At 33.4% G+C, this 19,337-nt stretch overlaps 3 protein-coding genes across 5 annotated transcripts; 2 read left to right on the top strand and 1 right to left on the bottom strand.

The window, feature by feature from the left end:
• Positions 1-6,499: 6,499 nt before the first annotated feature.
• On the top strand, positions 6,500-12,735 carry LOC132285168 (AT-hook motif nuclear-localized protein 1-like). The gene is made up of 5 exons (XM_059787333.1): positions 6,500-7,555; positions 9,273-9,340; positions 9,996-10,127; positions 11,854-12,015; positions 12,175-12,735. Exons 1-5 carry the CDS (start codon positions 7,147-7,149, stop codon positions 12,328-12,330), a joined length of 927 nt encoding a protein of 308 aa, XP_059643316.1. The 5' UTR covers positions 6,500-7,146; the 3' UTR covers positions 12,331-12,735.
• Positions 12,736-15,169: 2,434 nt separating this feature from the next.
• LOC132281531 (uncharacterized) lies at positions 15,170-15,703 on the top strand. The gene has a single exon (XM_059783230.1). The coding sequence runs from the start codon at positions 15,170-15,172 to the stop codon at positions 15,701-15,703; it is 534 nt and encodes a 177-aa protein (XP_059639213.1).
• Positions 15,704-17,302: 1,599 nt separating this feature from the next.
• Positions 17,303-19,245, bottom strand: LOC132283242 (ATP-dependent Clp protease proteolytic subunit-related protein 2, chloroplastic-like). Of its 3 annotated transcripts, XM_059785168.1 has the most exons (4): positions 18,582-19,245; positions 18,343-18,492; positions 17,861-17,912; positions 17,305-17,758 (listed from the first exon to the last, which is right to left on the bottom strand). In XM_059785168.1, the coding sequence occupies exons 1-4, from the start codon at positions 18,846-18,848 to the stop codon at positions 17,754-17,756; spliced, it is 474 nt and encodes a 157-aa protein (XP_059641151.1). In that variant the 5' UTR covers positions 18,849-19,245; the 3' UTR covers positions 17,305-17,753. The 3 variants fall into 3 exon arrangements, with proteins under 3 accessions (XP_059641149.1, XP_059641151.1, XP_059641150.1); XM_059785166.1 differs by having other exon boundaries at positions 17,303-17,912; XM_059785167.1 differs by lacking the exon at positions 17,861-17,912 and having other exon boundaries at positions 17,308-17,758.
• Positions 19,246-19,337: the final 92 nt, after the last annotated feature.

Here is a 19,337-nt window from a genome sequence, read left to right as displayed (position 1 = left end):
AAAAAATAAATATTGTGGAAGCTATATAATTGTTGCATCGAACTTATCAACCTGTCTAACAAATAAACTATTGTTTTGTTCTTATCCAAGCTTTATTTGATTTATTTAATTCATTTTCTTTTGTTTTTCTTGGTAACTTATTAAACCAAATTTAAAGTGGCGCATTTGCTCATATAAATATTATAATAAGTTGGTTTTGGTTGCATTTTCTAGGTCAATGCTTGTGGTCCTCTAAATGCCTAAAATAATTTAATTTTTGTCCCAACTTGAGCATGACAAGCATCATTTATGTAACATATTGTTTAAATAATATTTATTTTCAATAAATATACATACAAATGTCCAATTCTACTTGCAAAACCAATTTTTAAAAGCCATTAATATAGTTTAATTAGCAGCATTAATATAGAGTTTTCCAGTTTTTCATGAAAACAGAAGAAGAAAAAGAATTGCATCTTTTATATGGCCTTTAGGGCATGAAATGAAGTTTGGATTAATGAAATAAGTGCGATTAGACTGGCTATTAGTGGCACTCTTTAGAGGATACAAAATAATTAAATTACATAATTTTTAATAACTTAAATTTTTAGAATAATAACGGTACATGGTATCTAAGCAAAGTTTGAAATTCACAACCCTCATAATTATAATTGATACCCCCACTTGACCCTCTCACGATAAATTAAAGTATGATCTCAAGTGAAAAAGACTTGTTAGAGAAAATAAAATATTTATGTTTCATATTTTGTAATGGCTTAAACTTTTTGTGTATAAGGTTATTCATACGGGAAATTATTAATATGGATTCATTTTTTAGTTGGAAAGTTTTAATTGATTTTTTTTTTTCTTTCTTTACCAAAGTTTTGATTGAATTGGACCACTATTTAAAAAAAATTCGATTGACATTAATATCTTATAATTTAGCCAAGGTGAAATGTTTCTCTACCAAATTTATCCTTGTAAGTATCTCTCTTTCCTGTGGAAGAGACATTATTGCATCATTGAGTTCCTTAATTAGTTGGAATTTTAAGAGCCTTTGGTGACAAAATTAAGCAATCTAGAATCGTATTTTTTAATAGTTCTTTAACTATAACTTTTACTTTTTACCACATGTCGTAATTAGTGAACTGCATGTTCCAAATTATTTTTATTCTTCTACTTTAAAGCTTTACAAGGGGCAAGGAGTAGTGTTATTAGTGGCCAAGAAATTTCTTAAAGAACACAAAGGTATACATGTTGAGTTTACACTATGGTATCATATTGTTTTTGAGTTAATGCTATCCTTATCTTATCTACCAAAAAGAAGGAAAGAAAAATTGAAAATTTTTCAAGTAATTGAATTTTTAATCCGAAAATTTTTTAAGGGTAAAGTTGTCATACTAAAATTTTTAGAACAATTTTTTTCATTAATTGCATTAAAGATTAATTACAGGTCAATTTTTTCTTATTTTGAATTTGCATCTCATTTAAGTGATTTTGTTTTTTTATGTTGTAGTCAACATACTTGATGACTCAAATATATATACATGTATATATTTGTGATGAGACCAAAAAAACTGCATAATTCGTTTTTAGACAGGAGGTAAATATGATGAAGACTCTGTCAATGTCAATGTCAATCAATTTGTGAATAATCTCGAGAACAACAATAAATATGACCGACAATTAATGGGGTATGTGAAAACACTATAAACAATATTAAATATTAATGAAGTATTAAATTGTCGGAGCATCGTCGACTGACACCACACCAGTATCTTACGGAGCAACGTAATTCTTTATTTTGTCCAAAACATTATCTTCATGGGTCGGGAGAATTTTAGCTTCAACAATAATAAAAACTTTTAAAATTCCAATTTAATTTCCTACTTAAAATGGTTAGGAATGTGGTGAATATATAGCTATGATTAGGGAAGGCTTTGGGGCTATAAGATTGCTCCATTGTAGTCAGTATGTTTAAAATTCATCATGAAAATAATCTCTCTTGCTCCGTTACAACATACAATTGTATGTTTAAAATTGAAAACAATCTCTCTACTTGCTTATGTAATATATATTACATTTCCAAACTTCCAATTGCGACTTTGTGCAAGTCTCGTGCGTTGTATACATATGATATTATATTATAGGAATTTTTTATACCTTTTTATCGGTTTTCTCAATTAAAATATTAATATTTGGATTATACTGCTATATAAACGTAACTATATGAGGTTTTTATTTTTTATATACATTTTTAATGAATTAATATATACTGATTCGTTTATATACATTTTCCTATTTTATATAAACATTTTTGAATGAATAATAAATCACATTTATGATAGGCTTTTTACTTTACCAAGTGCAGCTATCCACATTCTAATTTTCTATATGATAATTTTTTTTTAAAATAAATATATACATTTTCAATGATACGTATATATGAACTATCTTTTCTGAATTTCACACACAAATATAGATGTGCCATGAATATTTATATGTTGATATTGTGTTTAATATAAAACTTTGTTGCAAGATAATATATATATATATTTGTCGTATATAAAACGAATGTAGAAGGTGTACCTTTACCAGTTGTTGAAAGTAGTAGTATAAAAGCTTAGATCTATAAACTGGATCCAGGGTTTTAATAGAGAAAGAACCATATGACGAGAACAATAAGATCTTTCCTCTCAATGTAAAAGTTTTCATATCTTTGAATGTAATCACCTAGCAATATAGTCGTATAAGAAAATCATATGACTTGAATGTGAATTTAATTTTTTATTTGCTCATATAGGAAAGTTGTTCATAGATGTGGAGCCATTATTACGATTTTCTAAGTTTTGCAACTAAAGCAAAGGTGTTTGGCATAAGTATATTCTCTCCGGTACATTTGCAATTTCTCAGTTATCCGTAAATTTGTATTTTTTGTCAAAGGAAAAGCCAAACAAATATTCCTTTTAATTTACAATAATTGTGAGTGTATATGTGCGCTCTCGTGTTGAATATGACTGGCGAAGCAATAATGACTCTCTCTTAGATTCGTATCACTTCGGTTTTAACCAAAGGATACTGTTGAATTTGAAGTGTGTTGGATGAGAGTTATGACTATAATCACGTGAGTAAAGAACAATATATATTTTTCTTTTTCCTTTTTTTTAAAAAAAAATGTAACCATTTCTTTATTAACTTGGGAAGTTAAAAGAACCTAGTTATATTTTAAGTTGAACTATTAATTGATAACCTGTTACAAATTTGGAATGTAAAGTGAAGAATAAACTACATAATAAGAGCAAGTAAATGTAATTAAAACCCTGTAAACCTAAGATTATGAGTTACACTAAGAAAGTATGTAAATGTATTACAGTAAAACTAAGTTATGCATAAATGTAAAGCTAAGTCTATATGGCACAAATTCGAAGAAATGTATAGATGGGTTGTGTAGGATTCTGATATTTTCATAGGGCTGTTCTATTTATTGTGTTTGATATCTTTAGATCCTTGGTTGGATGTGCGCCACATGAACGGTCGAGACGAATTCTTTATAAAGGTTATTGCCGTGAGGCATCATTCTTGGACTAACTTGGTTATGTCTTGGCAAGACAAAGTAGGTGACTTCGTCCGTTGTTAGTCATCTACTTCGTCCGGCCTTGTATATTTGGTGTTTGAATATAGTCACAGAGACTACGAACGTAACTTAAAATGGAATCTGATCATGTCTCTTTCACCTTTCTATCAATCAAAACTCTATTATTCTATGATGTCATGCCTAGGTAGACCAAATAACTAATTTAGGTGCCAACAAAAGGGCAGAAATTTTAAACCATCTGACAAAGGAATGATTCCATTTTGTCTCCATGGGGACTACTCATGTATAGAAATGTGAAGCGACCATTTTTGGCTATGGAATTATCAAATTTCTTCTTTATTCTTGACATTTGTTGAGTTATAATTGTAAGAATTTCTCACTTATGCTTCTATAATCCATTATTCTACATAGCATAACAATTGCATCAACCTCCTCCCTCCCTAATTGAAATCTATTGTAGGACAAAGTAGGTGACTCCGTCCTTGCTAATCGTGTGTATATATATATATATAACGACTTATAAGAAAAAGAAAATGTATCAAATATTAGATTGCTTCTGTAAAATATGTATTTATAAATTTTCATTTTTATCGATATAAAAAGCAATTCTGTTTCTAAAGGTGCAACTTTAAAATCAGCATGGATGTGGACTCCATTTTGCTCATACTAAGGAGACATGGGTTAGACCACTCTTCGTCCCAGGAGACATGGCTAAATGAATATATTTCCATTCATGTAAATGGAGAGGAACTTTATTAATTAGTAGAAATCTGACTATTTCATATAAACTCATATGAATAGATGTAAAGATAGGAATTGGAATATGAGTCATCACTTTACACATAAGTTTAAACACACAATTTCGAATATTAAATAAATAACTTATGAATAATTATGTTTAACATTGGTCTGTCAAACCTTTTCTTGTTAAATAGAATGATACAGTAAGGGCATTGTTTAATTTTTCAGATGATTGAAATACAAAAAAGAAAAAAAAATGTAATTTTTTTTTTTCTTCATAAAAAAACTGATTAATGACAATTCAATAAAAATGACTTATTTTACAGAAGTTTTTAAAATTATTTTATTTATAATCTTTGAAAATTATGTTTGAGCATTGCACAAATGTGGAAGTGTTTGTGAAAATCTAAAAGAGATGATGAATATGTTTAATTTGTTCACTTGTTTTTAAACTTAATTTTTCTTATTAAATAAACCACAGTAAAATAAGCCAACACACAATAGCAAGAAAAAATAGAAAGGGAGAGTAGAGAGGTGACATCAAGATATTTTTATGTGCAACAAAACATAGAGGCTAGCTACCCCCAAACAAATCGATCCATACCCAACAAAAGGGTACAACAAGTTCTCATGCCTTCGAGATTGCACTTTATGAGTATTCATTTGGAGTGTCTTCGAAATCAATTACCATTGGTTTATATATAACGCTCAGTGATTTGAAGTTTCAGTAATTTCATAATCACCTGTAAAAGTGATTTGTGTCAATATAATCACATCAACTTTTTATTAGAATATCAATTGTCTTCTCTCATCACAAGTGCTTGCGAATCTAATTAAATCTATTCCTCTGATCGCTTTAAACACATATGATAAAATAGTTCGAACAAGCTCATTTTGTTAAATACTTAAATTTTTTTATTATAAAAAATGAGAGATAACATAGCTCCAACACACTCATTTTGTCAAATACTCAAAATTTTCTTACTTTAAAAAGTGAGAGAGTACTTCTAAATTACAACTCTTTGTAGTAATTTAAAATTTCCTGAAATCACTGAAATACGTCTTTGGTTGCAAACAAAGGTCCAAAAAAAAAAAAAAAAAAATCCTAGATTATGTGGGAGAGCTTACACCTGTGCAACAAGAAATACAACCGGTACAATAACCTATGGAGTAGAGACAAGTTGAATTAGATTTAGAATCCGATATGCCACCAATTAAATCACAACAGGTAGAAATGTATCCTCTGCAACATGTACAACAAAATCTTAAATGAATACAACCTCACACTGACAATTTTTTAATTTTACTTCAACTAACTTCAGTACTTTTAGGAGTTCAATAAACATGACCTAATGACTGCTCATATAGATGCTTTTACAGTCATCACATCTTTCAACCTCAATTCACACTTGCATTTGAAACTTTCACCTCAATAACTTTGAGCATAATTTTTAACCAAAAAAAAAAAAAAAACTTTGAGCATAATTATATATATATATATATATTTTCAGAGAGCAAAACTATAACTTGGTGTATTAGTTTTGAATACGAAATATGGCAATATCTATTTGATTTATTATTATCACCCAGAACACAATTTTATGTTTTCAGATAATTATAAATCAACAAATTATTCAAAAACTCTATAGTGCAGTTTATTAAAAATTTATTTTTAAATAATTATCTTTTATAATTATCTAAAACAGTTTTTCAAATCACAAACTAAACAGGAATTAAATTTCTTAATAATTTTTTGTTTATCAAATTTTTAATATTACTATTTTCATTGAACAAAACATTCTCTGAATTTCAAATTTCAAACCATTCTTGAAGGGATGTAGAATTGAACTGAAGTCAAGTACATGACACTCACTCATTGAGTAAAAAAAGGATTGTTTGCAATTGTGAGTCTGGTGATACCCACAAGTAATGAAGAACAAATTGGGAAGTATCAATGATATTTCCCAAGGGTTCCTATTCTACATTTCACTTGCTGTGGTATATCACAGACTTTACAGTATGTCTGTATTGAATAAATGGTAGCTTTTCATACCCATCTATATATAGGAGTATACAGATATACCAATATACATATACATATATATATATATATATAATTTTCTTTTTCTTTTTCTATCCTTTTAAAGGGCGGTTGTCTCCATGCCTTGACAGCCTAAATCACTTTTCCCAACCATAATATTTTTTTTATATATTTCTTTTCCACCGGACTCCACCCATTTTCTTAACTAAAATTTATAATTTCTCTGCTTTAACAATCAATAATTTAATGACCAAATATTTAATTTCTTTTTCTTTTCCCCCACTGTATTAATTTTTTAATCACCATTTCGGACATTGAGTAAAGTTAGCAACCCAAAATTAGCTTAACATCAGAACCCCCCAATTTTCCATTTTCTCTTTAATAGAGAGCAAAGAAAAATCAATCTTTGTCTTCAATCTCACTCTTTATGTACCAAAAATTAATTTTTTTTTTTTAAAAAATTAGATCATCACCATTAAAGTTCTGTTTTTGTTTTACTCTGCTTTCTAATAGCTACAAATATTAAATTAACAGTCTCAGTTTTGCTGTAGTTTGAATCTTACTCTGCTCTGTAATCTGGTTATTTTCAAGCTTTTGAATTAAATCCCTTTTCTCTTTCTAACATTTTTCGGGGTTTGAGGTTTTGTGGTTTTTGGTGTGTTGTTTTTTACTTTCTTTTTTTTTTCCTCGAATTTTTCAAGGAATAATTGGAGGTTTTGGGTGTTTGGGTTTCAGGAAAATAATGGGTTTTTGGTGAGAAATTGATAGAATTTATTTTTGGGTTTTGGGTATGGAAGCAAGAGAAGGTATCAGTAGTAGTGGGGTTACAGTGGTGGCATCTGATGCTCCTTCGGACTACCATGTCGCACCTAGGACGGAAAACCCTAGTCAGACCAGTGGATCAACGCCGGCTGTGACCCCCCAAGTGGTTGTTCCGCCGCCCGCTGCGGCTGCGACTGCGACTGCGACTGCGACTGCGACTGCGGCGGTGGCGGGTGTCACAACGGTGAAGAAGAAGAGAGGTAGGCCGAGGAAGTATGGACCTGACGGGTCAGTGACTATGGCGCTTTCGCCGAAGCCGATATCATCTTCAGCGCCACCGGCCGTGATCGACTTCTCGGCCGATAAGCGGGGAAAGGTCCGGCCGGCTGGGTCAGCTAGCAAGCATCAACAATCCAAGATGGATTTGGAGAATTTAGGTAATGAAAAGATATTTTATACCCCTTTACAAAATTTTATTGTTGTGTTGTTGTGCTAAAGTTAAAGTTCAGTTTTTTTTTTTTTTTTGGTATGCAAGTTGATAGTTTAACTGATCTGATCTGGTAGTGGAATTGCTGTTTAGTGTTTAACTTTGTGTGTGATATACTTTTGGGATTTATGGCATTATTAGCATACAATGTTGGTTTTAGATGTGGGACCTGTGATTACATGACCCAACCCAGATCTTGATATAAATGGGTAGTTCTGAAAGTAAGGTGGAATTTTTGGGTTGGTGTGGTACTGGGGAATCTTCGTCTTCTCGCTCTCGCACTCACTCTTACTGTCTTTTGACACTTCTCACCTTTTGGGGAAGATGGTAACAGGGAAGAGTAAGAACCAAAGGTGGTATCTTCACTTACCTGGTAAAGTCCTTTTAGGTAATGGTAAAGAAACCTGTAATCCCTTCCGGAAAAAAAATTAAAAATAAATAAGAAACCTGTAATCAGATCTCGGTAAATAATGAAAAATGTTGAAGGCTTGCTGGGTAGCAAAAAATGCATGAACTTGTTTTTTACATGTATTGTTGGATATTATTCTTGATATTAAGTAGTATTTATTGGTCTATCAGGAGCAACTATATCGATCAAAAGGTCTTCATAATTACATTTTGTGTTTCGTTAATTATCTTGATTTTTTCTACCAACTACCAAGTGTGTCAAAAGGAGGAAACTTGTATGGTACATATGTTATGCATTATACTCGGAATGCGTCATGGAGGAGCATCGAAATTTGTGGTTTTGCCATCTACCCTTTCCTCTCTTTTTTGTTCATAGCCATTATTCTGAATACTTCCATAGTTGAAGTAGGGGATATCAAGAAGCACACTGTTCTTTGTTTGAAAATTCCTAGTTTTCTATCCTGGCGGTTTCACAAGTCCTGCATAAAATTAAGAGATTGAACTATCTATAAACGGTAAATTATTTACCATTTAAGATGACGGAATATGGTTATATATATAAGTTGGGCCAAAATATAAATATGGTTATATAAGTTGGCCAACATATTACTGTGTGTAAGTGTTGATGTAAACTTGGGATGGACGCATGATACACTGTCAATATGTTACAGCAAATTGAATCTGTTGCGTGTGAGTGAGTGAACATTCTTTTACCTTTCTTTCTGGAAGTTCATACTGATTTCCTATCAGTTTAACATTTAAATATCCACTTTTTCATCTTTGCTTTACATGCATAAAAAATAAACCAATTTGCATCAACATAATATAACAAAATATATTAATATAATCAGTTTAATTAAATTATTTTAACCAAGGAGGAACAGAATAAAAGTTACAACAATTTATGGAAATTTAGTATGTGATAATCCTTGGGCTTTCTATTAACCAATAGGGCTGTTTTTGGGGATTAATGGAAAATTCTCCTAGATAAAATGACAGAAGTAATTTTTAAAGGATTAGATGGTTATAGTGATGATGTGGTGGTTGTTTTATGATAATAAATGATGATCTGTAGTCCAGATTTACCCATTGGTCATAAAATATAGAAGATGCAAACTTCACGAGGAAACATAGATTCTAGGATTCCTTAAAATTATCTCACTGCTTAATTTTGTGGCATTTATCTATTGTTTGTTAACTAGGCAATAAATAATTTATTGCAGAATGGGAATATACTAATCTTCAATTTTTCTTTGTAGGTGATTGGGTTTCATGTTCTGTTGGTGCCAATTTCACCCCCCATATTATAACTGTTAATTCTGGAGAGGTAAATGTTATTGTAACTTGTGGCTTTTAGTGAAATAACATGCACACACAAATATATCCTGCATTGAGGTTCTGAAATTTCGTTGGGCTTTTCATCCCGTGGTATTAGATAACATGCACACACAAAGCAATTTTCAAATCTTTCTTTGTGCTTCCATCAAGTTCCTTTCCCTTTTTATGGATATTTTAATTTCTTATCAATATATGATTTACCAACTATTACTAATTTACTATGAAGTGTAAACAAATATAATTTTTGGTTCTCTTTCTTTTTATTTTTTTGTTGATTGGAGGCGAAGAAAATAAATGCCAAGAAGGTATATGACCACCATCTTGCTTGAATTCCCCTGGCTAAATTTTAATACTTTATTTTCATGCATAAAACTTGTCATCTTTGACTCTATACATTGCAAATCAAAGGTTTACTCAAAGTAAAATTGAACCATATGTTGCTTTGCTTTCCATCTTATTGTTTTTATAGTTTGATCATATCCTAAGAAAAGTAAATGTGACCAAAAAGGGGCACATATAAAGAAGATTCCAAATAAGGATTGTACTAACCTCTTCTGAATACCCTCTATCACCATGTGTCTTATTTTTAAAGACATTTAAGTTGAAATTTCCTGCACTGAAAATAATCCGTTTGCTTGTTTTAGGATGTTACCATGAAGGTTATATCATTTTCTCAACAAGGGCCTCGGGCCATATGCATTCTCTCTGCAAATGGTGTAATTTCAAGTGTTACGCTTCGTCAGCCTGATTCTTCTGGGGGTACTTTGACATATGAGGTGCTGCATTTAATATTTATCCTTTTTGAAAAGAACAATCTTCTTGATAGTTGTGTTTGATCTCATTTATGAGGAGTTTTGGATGTTTCTTTGCATAACTGTATAGATGATGATGTTACATATCTGAATTTTTTTTTTTTTTTTGATTGAAAAATGAATAACCCAATAAAAATGTGGTAATACTATTACCATTGTATATCAGTGAAGGGAATAATTTAGACCTTTTTAATGATAACTTTTGAGTTTTGTCAAAATATTCAATATATATTATGAGCCAAAAAGTAGACTTTTGTTAAAATATTCCAGATACGTAATTTCCCTCATGTAGGAGCATCTCTCACATTCAGTACATGTTTTATTTACTTCTTTACTGTTTAATGGTGGTAAATATGTTGCAAAAATGCATTCATGTTGGTACAATTGGAAGACTTGTACAAATGTCATTTATGGTTCCTGATGCTATCTTTTGTGCTTGGCATTTTTCTCAAATGCGATGTTTTATAGATGTAGATATAAAAATCAAATTAGAACAGATTGACCTAATTTCTGTTCAGTTCAATTTAAAAGTGGAAATGCTTGTTTTCTCCAATATGCAGGACCAAGGTCCATCAATATGTGATGACAAACATCAATATGTTATTTCTTTTCATCTCCAAAGAACTTGGTCCACCAATATTTATAGATAGAAATCTTTAACCCAGTAGCATAATTCTTCTACTTGTTTAGAAAAGCAGAGTAAAAAATTTATAGTGTATATTATACTAAGGCATGGTCTTTTCCAATGAAATTGTTATGTTCACATAAAAACATTGACTATAAAATTGTAGCGATTTGATTTGTAGGTTCAATCCCTTCCGAAGTTGGATTTATGCGATTTTTTATTTTTTATTTATTTTTGCATTTACAAGCATCTTTATCATCTTTGAATGTACCTACTACCTACTTTTTTTGCCAAATATGGAGTTTTTTCAAATCAGAAGATGTACCAAAGATGAAATCTAGTCCAATGCATAGAAAAAATATTTGAATTGACTTAGATGGTTGTCATGTACAAAATCCTTTTAAAAGTATCTTTAATAAAGGTGGTAACTTGGGCAATCTGTAAGGATGTGATTTTTTTTGTTTTTGTTTGCATAAGGATGTGATTGGTGGCATTCAATTAAGACCTGAATAATCAGGAGGGTATGAATTGCATGACAAATGACTTAAAGTGGGGTGTTAATTGTGTGATCAACCAAATGGTTGTTGGGGTAGTTATGGAGGTGTATCTCATCTTCGCCTCGTTACATTTTTGTGAAATTGGCTAGATCGGTCTTGTTTCAAAGATCTGTTATCTCTAAATCTATATTTCCTATCATAAGCTTGTAGGTATCTTGCTACCTCACCTAATCCTTTGGGCCTTTGGCTTCTCGGTTCTTTCACTTTAACCATGGTGCTATTTCTAAACTAGTACAGAATGTGTCTCACATCTTTTCACAATTGGTGTTACCTTTTAAGTGCTCATGTAACTTCAAATTTTTATTCTAATCCTTGTTACGTGGGTAGAATTTACTTAGAAATTGGATTGTTCAGAAGGTTCTACCGTTTATCATTTGAATTCCATAGGGAGTTGAAACATTTTAAAAGATAAACCTTCATTATGGCATTAAGGTGTTGCTTATAATTCCGTCAACTTTTCTGTTGGTAATCATTTACTTAAATACCCTATCTTCCCGCTGTTATTCAGGGTCGTTTCGAGATACTCTCCTTGACTGGATCGTTTATGCCAGCCGAGAGTGGTGGAATAAGAAACAGATCTGGTGGCATGAGTGTTTCTTTAGCTAGCCCAGATGGACGTGTTGTAGGGGGTGGAGTTGCTGGCTTATTAGTAGCTGCCGGCCCTGTGCAGGTATGGATTCTTTATCTTTTGGTCCCAAGGTTAATCTTTATGGTCTTCTAGGAAATCTTCTTGGTAAAGTGCATGCACAATTGGTAATGCTAACTGGGGATTTATTCCTTTAAAATTATAAGATGATAAGAATTGTAATAATTCTCTTCTTTGGATCAGATTGTTGTAGGGAGTTTTCTAGCGGGCAACCAACATGAGCAAAAGCCCAAGAAACAGAAAACTGACTCCATAATAGCTGCCACACCAACTGCTGCCATTCCTATTTCTAGTGCGGAGATGGAAGAGCCATACGGTGTACAGGGGCAGCGCACTTGAGCTACCCCAAAACGGAATCTCTCTTCATAACTGGTCAACTGCCTCCAGACTTGAGGAGTAAACCAACTGATATCAATGTCACTCTGCCTGGTTAACATTTTGAGGGCCTCAACAGATTTAGCAATACGAGGTTTGTAACTGACCACATTGGCAGTTAAAACTCCAATTGATGAATCTCACTTGTTTGTTTGTGTCTGTAATCTTATTACTGTTTATTTGTACCAGCATATTGATTTCTGGTGGGCGTTTGTGTTCTTTCCATGTTGTAGTTCAACTAGCTAGCACATTAGGAAGGCTTCTTCAGCTACTTTTGTCTTGTAGAATATTTCGGTGTATTATTTACCCCTGGAGTTTCATTTCGGGTGAGTTATGTACTGTGCTTTTAATATTGGTGTCATTGTAACATTTTCAAGTTCTCTCTAATGCCTTTTCTACACTGCTTTCTTCTCTTTTATGATGGTACAATCCATTACAACACATATTGGTGAATGTGTGTGTTTTTGTGTCCATGCCCAGACAACATGTGCACATGGTGAAGTGATTATTTCAGCGAGTGAATTATAATGACATTTGCTTTACAAAGGAGTGTGCTGTGTCTTTAGAGACGAAAGATACTAATACTGCTATCTTTGCTAAATTAGGGTGGAAAAAATCAGTGTAGAGAGATAGTGAGCCCCATTTATGGGTCGTCTTTTAAAAAGCAAATCTCGTATTATATGGGTGGCACTGATGTCTTTTTCTGAGAGGAATTGTTGATTGGAAGGCGGTAGACACGCCCTCTTCAAATCAGATTGGTGCTCTGATTGTGTGTGTGTGAGAGAGAGAGAGAGAGAGAGAGAGAGAGAGAGAGAGAGATGAGCTTGAAAAAGGTACCGGTTGGAGTATTCTAAAGCAAATCCAGGTTGTGAAAGCTAAATTCAATAAAGTCGCCCTGGGTGTCACTGTCAAAGGACATCTGGATTTTCATCTCAATTGGCTATTAATCAAGTCGTGAAGATGTCACGAAACAAATTAACTTAGTTGTTAATAAATTCGATAATAATCAATATATAACATATCTCATTATTGTAGCGGATCCTACCAAAAAAAACAAAAAAAACAAAGAGTTTGTATGGAATAAAGTATATAATTCGACTTTCTTGTTCTAGAACTTTAGTATTCTTATTCACTTTTTCATCTAGGTTTACTGTGGGACAAATTCTTCTTATTACATTCTCTCCCATCTGAACTAGCAAAGTTTTTGAATCGGATCGCGAAACATCCTGTCTATTACACGGTTTACACCTAGTCTATACAATTCATGGCTTGAATATGCCGTTTGATAATGAACAATATTGTTAAGGTTTGCAAGCATGCTCAGTTTTATAGAACTTGTGTAGATTTATAATAATTATTATTTTCCTTATAAATCCTGATTTTATAGGTTTAAGTTTGAGCTCGAAATTGACTGAACAAAGTGAGTTATTAGGATGCACCATTCTCTCTAACATCTTCACTAGTAAACCAGCAAGGGCGAGTAATCGTTTCCAATGAGAGAGGAAGACCAACCATGAGAGACTCACACAGAGTTCCAATATCAAATCCTCCGGCAAATACTTTTATCTAAAGACCGAAGACAAAAATTACACCACCACCACCACCTTAAAAACTACCATGCCTACCGCCAATGCCGTCACATCGGTGAAAGACACCATTATACTGCCAACACCACCACTTGTACGACTGCAGATTTCACAGGACCACCACCATGGTACACACATTCTGTGGTTATTTTATAGTAGATAATAGACACTCAAAACTTCATATTTAAAACCACTAGTCACAGGAACCTTCCTATTGCACTAGAAAAAGTTCTAAACTATCATTTTCTGATATGGTATTCTTTAATGCTAAAAGTGACAAGAGGGTTATCCCAATCATTAACAGTCACCACCACTAAAGTCAGCTCCCCAGTCTATATCAATACTTCAACACCAACACACACAAATTGAGAAATTACACAAAGTTAGAAACACAGGGCTTAACTCCAAACAGTGTATATACATACATCAATGACCAAGCCTTTTGCCAAATGTTCGTAGTTTGGAAATGTTTGCAAAAAAGAAGCTTTCGAGGTCAGACCTTCAAGAATGTCTTACAGACTAAGTTGAGTATTGCTCATTGTTTCCTTAATACAATTGCCAACGACCTGGTCAATGACAACAACACGTTTTATTAGTTAAGCCAACAACAATATTCTAACTGTTAACCTCAAATCATACCAAAATCCAGGGAGGTTTCATTGTCAACTCCAGCTTTCACGGTAAGAAGTTACATAGTGACAGCTTCTGCAGCAGATTTTTCAAACCAGACTGAGTCACTGAGCTGCCAAAGTCCCCCAAAAAAACCAATAGATTCACACAAAAACATATTAAATTAACAAGTTAAATCAAATCCATCAACGGATTGCAATTGCATCAGCTTGGATTTTGGTAATCCAAGTATCACCAGGATACAAATATGTAATAATGAACCCATTATCCAAATGGGATCTGTCTAAAGTATGAACAATTTACATTCAGGTCAAAATTTCCAGCCCTATTCAGACTTTTCTATTGGGAAATAGAATAAAGAGTGAGGCCAAAAGTTTCTGGGCAATTTCCCAGTCCATGCTTGGAAAGTAAGCTTTAACTTCTACAAAATAAACCAATCAAAACAATGTCCATTGTACACTACATGTACTTTAAACAACTTTTCTCAGAAAACACCTTTTGTCTAGAAAATCTACTCAATCAACCCTATAAAAAGGATAACTCCTCCTATAATAAACAATATCAAACCAACATCACCTATATTGTACATGACACAGGGCATGAAACTAGTCGGGGTATCCATAGTGGTCTTTCTAACTGCTGCTGCCTCTCTTGCACTTTTGAACTTCTCTTTGCCACCACATCTCGACCTTCTTGGATTTTTATCTAATCGTGTTTTCTTGTTTACAATGTTTAACACCATAACTTTTGCCATCTTTGCCAAAAGTTTTAAACCATCTATGGATGAATTTGCAGAACCTTTCCTCCACTTTGGTTATTATGAGGAAGAGGAAGCCCAAAGCAAAGACAGACCTAATGATGATGACAGCAGCTATCACAGAAGCAATTGTGATTATGATGATTATGATGATGATGATAATGCATATTATTATGGTTCAGATGATGGTTATGATGAAGACGACGATGATGATGGCAGTGATGATGAGATTGGCTGGGATAGCAATGAAGAACATGATGATTTGGAGAGCAGGATTGATGAATTCATCACAAAGGTCATTACAGGATGGAGAGAAGAATTGTTAAGGGACAACCTTTACAACAACTATAAAGTACAACCATAATCCATTTCTAGTCTCTGGAGTTGTCTATGATAATGTCGAAGTTTCAATCTTCTATATGTTGTAATTGTGTTTATTAGTTTTTTCAAATTTAGGCTCCCGTTTTTTAGTAGGGAATTTTAGCCTTCTGTTTTATTTCTTAAGATGCGTCCATTTTCAGGGACAATCAAATGTGTGTACAATAATACTTAGCAAAGGAATTGCTGTTAACACTAGTTCATTAATAAATAATACAGTTTTGTTATTTGTGTAATTTTCATAAGCAAATTTGATGTCAATTGAATTAAAACTAAGTTTTCTGTTGTAGCTTTCATGTGGGAAAAGAATGAAACCTTAAGAAGGTTTTAAAGCCTTAACCGAATGCTAAAATTCGTAACCACAGCAGTTCAGTTCCATGCTGAAGGGAAACCAAATCACCTCTTATGGATACTTAAAATTCTATACCAGTTCTGTTTAATTGTTCTCAGAATAGATCTTTGTCCTCGAGAGTTAACACTATGTTTTGTTATTCCCACTGTACTATTGTTACAAGGGGAGACTTGTCCCACATCGGATCCAGATGGAAAGTGACATGGGTATAAATAGGTGAGTATGCAACACTACCCAAAAATTCAAGCTTTTAGGTAAATGGGCAAGCGCCTACCCGTTACAGTTGGTATCAGAGCCAGACCCAATCTTTGATCCGGTGCCACGCCAAGCGCCCGGCCCGAAAGGCGTCCGGGTGAACCACCCTGGATAGGCAGGGTGGCCCAACCGCAACGAGGGCGTTGCGAGTTCGGGTGAGGAAGAATGTTACAAGGGGAGACATGTCCCACATCGGATCCAGATGGGAAATGACATGGGTATAAATGGGTATGCTCAACCTTGTTTTAGATTTGAGAAAAAAAATAAACTATTCTCCGAAGGATATACTACCAAAGAAAACTAGTGAATCATATTATTTCTTAGATAATATTTCAGTAGAAGGGGTATTATCAGAAGTCTAAAAATTAGTGAGCATATAGAAGTGCCTAACTGGTGAAGTGGTTGCCAAATCGATCCTAAATTTAGAAAATTTTGAGTACGCAGGAAACTACTATAAAATTTGCATATGCTACATCCCACAATGAACTCAAATATCTCTATTGCAACATAAAGAATCAGAAACTTCAAACCAAAAGACCAATCACTCTCCCCTTACTTTTGTTAAAATCACTTCATTCTAAATGGTGTTCAGGCCTGCAAATGCCACAAGAAGCAAGATGAATTATACTTCGGCCGCTATTGTTTTCCACTTTGTGCTGTTTTTGCACCCTCACTTAATTAACTCACAATAGCAATATAAATATCTAGCATATTAGTGCAGTAATAGGTTCTTCCAAATGAAAGGAATCGGGGAACAGTTTAACTTTACGCCATATTACTACATCAGGAATGCAATTTCTAAGCCAGAGAAACACTCTCCACCATTTGACCAGCCTATGGATTTATGACAAAAGATTTGGATATAAACAATAGAACATGTGACTACAATAACAGTATTTCATACGGTAATGGGCCTTGGAGATCTAAATACAACTGGAACATTAGTTACCACCACAACAAATGCAATCAGTTCTGCAAATTAATAAATCATTCTTTAGACAAAATAATGGTTTTTGGAAGCCCCGATGACACTAATTGATTTCAGATTAATCAGTTGATCACAAAAGATACGCATCAATTACTGAATGGAAGTCGTATTATGTAAGTGAATGCATAATGCTACAAATCATTCTCAATGTATCACAGTTGGCAACCAACGTGGTGCACAAATAACAAATTTTTTAACCAAGACCTGTGCCTGCATCTTTACGCGGTGCGTCTGCCTTGATACAGGAGGCTCCTATTAATGAGCCCATATTCCAGAGCCTCCTGGGCATTGAAGCGCTTCATCCAGCTTAAGTCCTTGTTAATCTTCATATTAAGGGTAAGATATAGTGGACTAATCAATCAGAAAAATATCACAAAGTTCAATGACAACCAAAGGTAACCTCTGATTCTGAGAAACTCATTTGGTTTGTGATAAATGTCATTAGCCTGCAAAAAGAAACACATCCATATATAAACTATAAGTAAAGAAAAAAAGTGCAGTAGGAAGCTTATTTACAACAAATTTTCTATGATGATGATGATATATACCACGAGGAGACTGTAGGGACATTTTTGAAAGGGGCATTGCAAAGTGATTTCCCTTCATAGCACAAAAGGTTCAGAGACAGAAATGATAGATCAGAAATTCAAATTTCATTTTTTTGTAGTACGTACACAGTAAGGGAGTGTTGCACATTAAAATTAAGCACGGTAAGAATTCATCAATCTAATAATTACAGCATAAAATAATAATGCTGAAGGATGAGACCACAATCTCTGAGTAATTCAGTAATCACAACATCCAGTCTATCAGATTTATACCAAAAAAGTACAAAGGTCCCTAAAAGAAGTCGATAGGTAGTTGTTATCAATATAATAGATTAAGTTTCCTTTATATTCGTTAGTTATCTATTAAAGCAGCCAAATGCTTTAAATGGTGTGTCCAACTCCCACACTATGTCTTGTATATTATCCTCAAAAGTAAAATTTTACCTGCTACGTATTTATCAGCCCTAGAAAAGATTATTTACCTTCTCCCCAGCTGCAAGCAGAAAGCCTGCCAAATTATAGGCATAGCCCAAAAGGCGGGTGCCAACAGGACTTTTCAAGCTCTGCATTGTGTCATAGATACCCATGCAGCCATGCTTGGAGTGAGCTTCAAAAATGGTGCATCTTTTTAGCTGGAAAATAACAAGATCATAAAGAATATTCTAAAGAAAAAAAATCAAATTATGTAGTATGTAATAGACTTGATATTCGAATGACTCACATCTCCACAGGGATCATTGATGTACGTATACATCCTTTTGCAAGAATCGACAAAGTCAAGATAGAGCATTGTTGCCAGTATTTGATTGGTGAACTCTTCGTCTATATGTTGCCCAGTGAACACATACCTGATACTACAACCCAATAATTCAATGAATTTCTTACTAAAAAAATGAGAAATAAATTGATCAGGTGGGAAATTGCTCAACACACGAGGAAACTTCACGCTAACATTGAGGGGACATGGATGAGGGAAAAAATCCACCATTTAACTTGGCTCACAGTGTCTCGCGCGCGCGCGCACACACAGAATAAGCCCCTTATATGGGTCTAAACCTCTTACCCAAATACTTAGTAACCAAGTTATACAGTAACTCATTAGCATTTAACGTAGTCATAAAGGGTTAAGTAGTTTTATACAAGGCCTTGACATTTCTAAAGATAATATAGCCAAATCGGATGATGCGATGACACCTAACACAGATCTTCTGGAAATGATTTTTCCAGAATCCACCCACTTTAATATGTCTTTGATGGGTGAGAATGCTATTGTTTGGAGATCAAGACAATGGAGGAAAAATCTATGCACTATTCAACATCCAACTTCGCATTGGCTTGCTTATCACCCCCACCCCCCATATTACAATTAATAGCATCTCATACCCGCCATGTGCTGCCAACCAGAAACACTCGCTCGATGCAGCAATGGTAAAATATACAGTCAGAGATGAAACAACAGGATCAGTAAAGATAACCA

The sequence above is a fragment of the Cornus florida genome, unplaced genomic scaffold, assembly GCF_030987335.1.
Source record: "Cornus florida cultivar Cherokee Brave unplaced genomic scaffold, ASM3098733v1 CherokeeBrave_3.0.0_Hap2_Chr11, whole genome shotgun sequence".
Classification (NCBI taxonomy): Eukaryota; Viridiplantae; Streptophyta; class Magnoliopsida; order Cornales; family Cornaceae; genus Cornus; species Cornus florida.
Note: the sequence above shows the minus strand (reverse complement) of the source record. Positions and strands in the feature narration are given on the sequence as shown.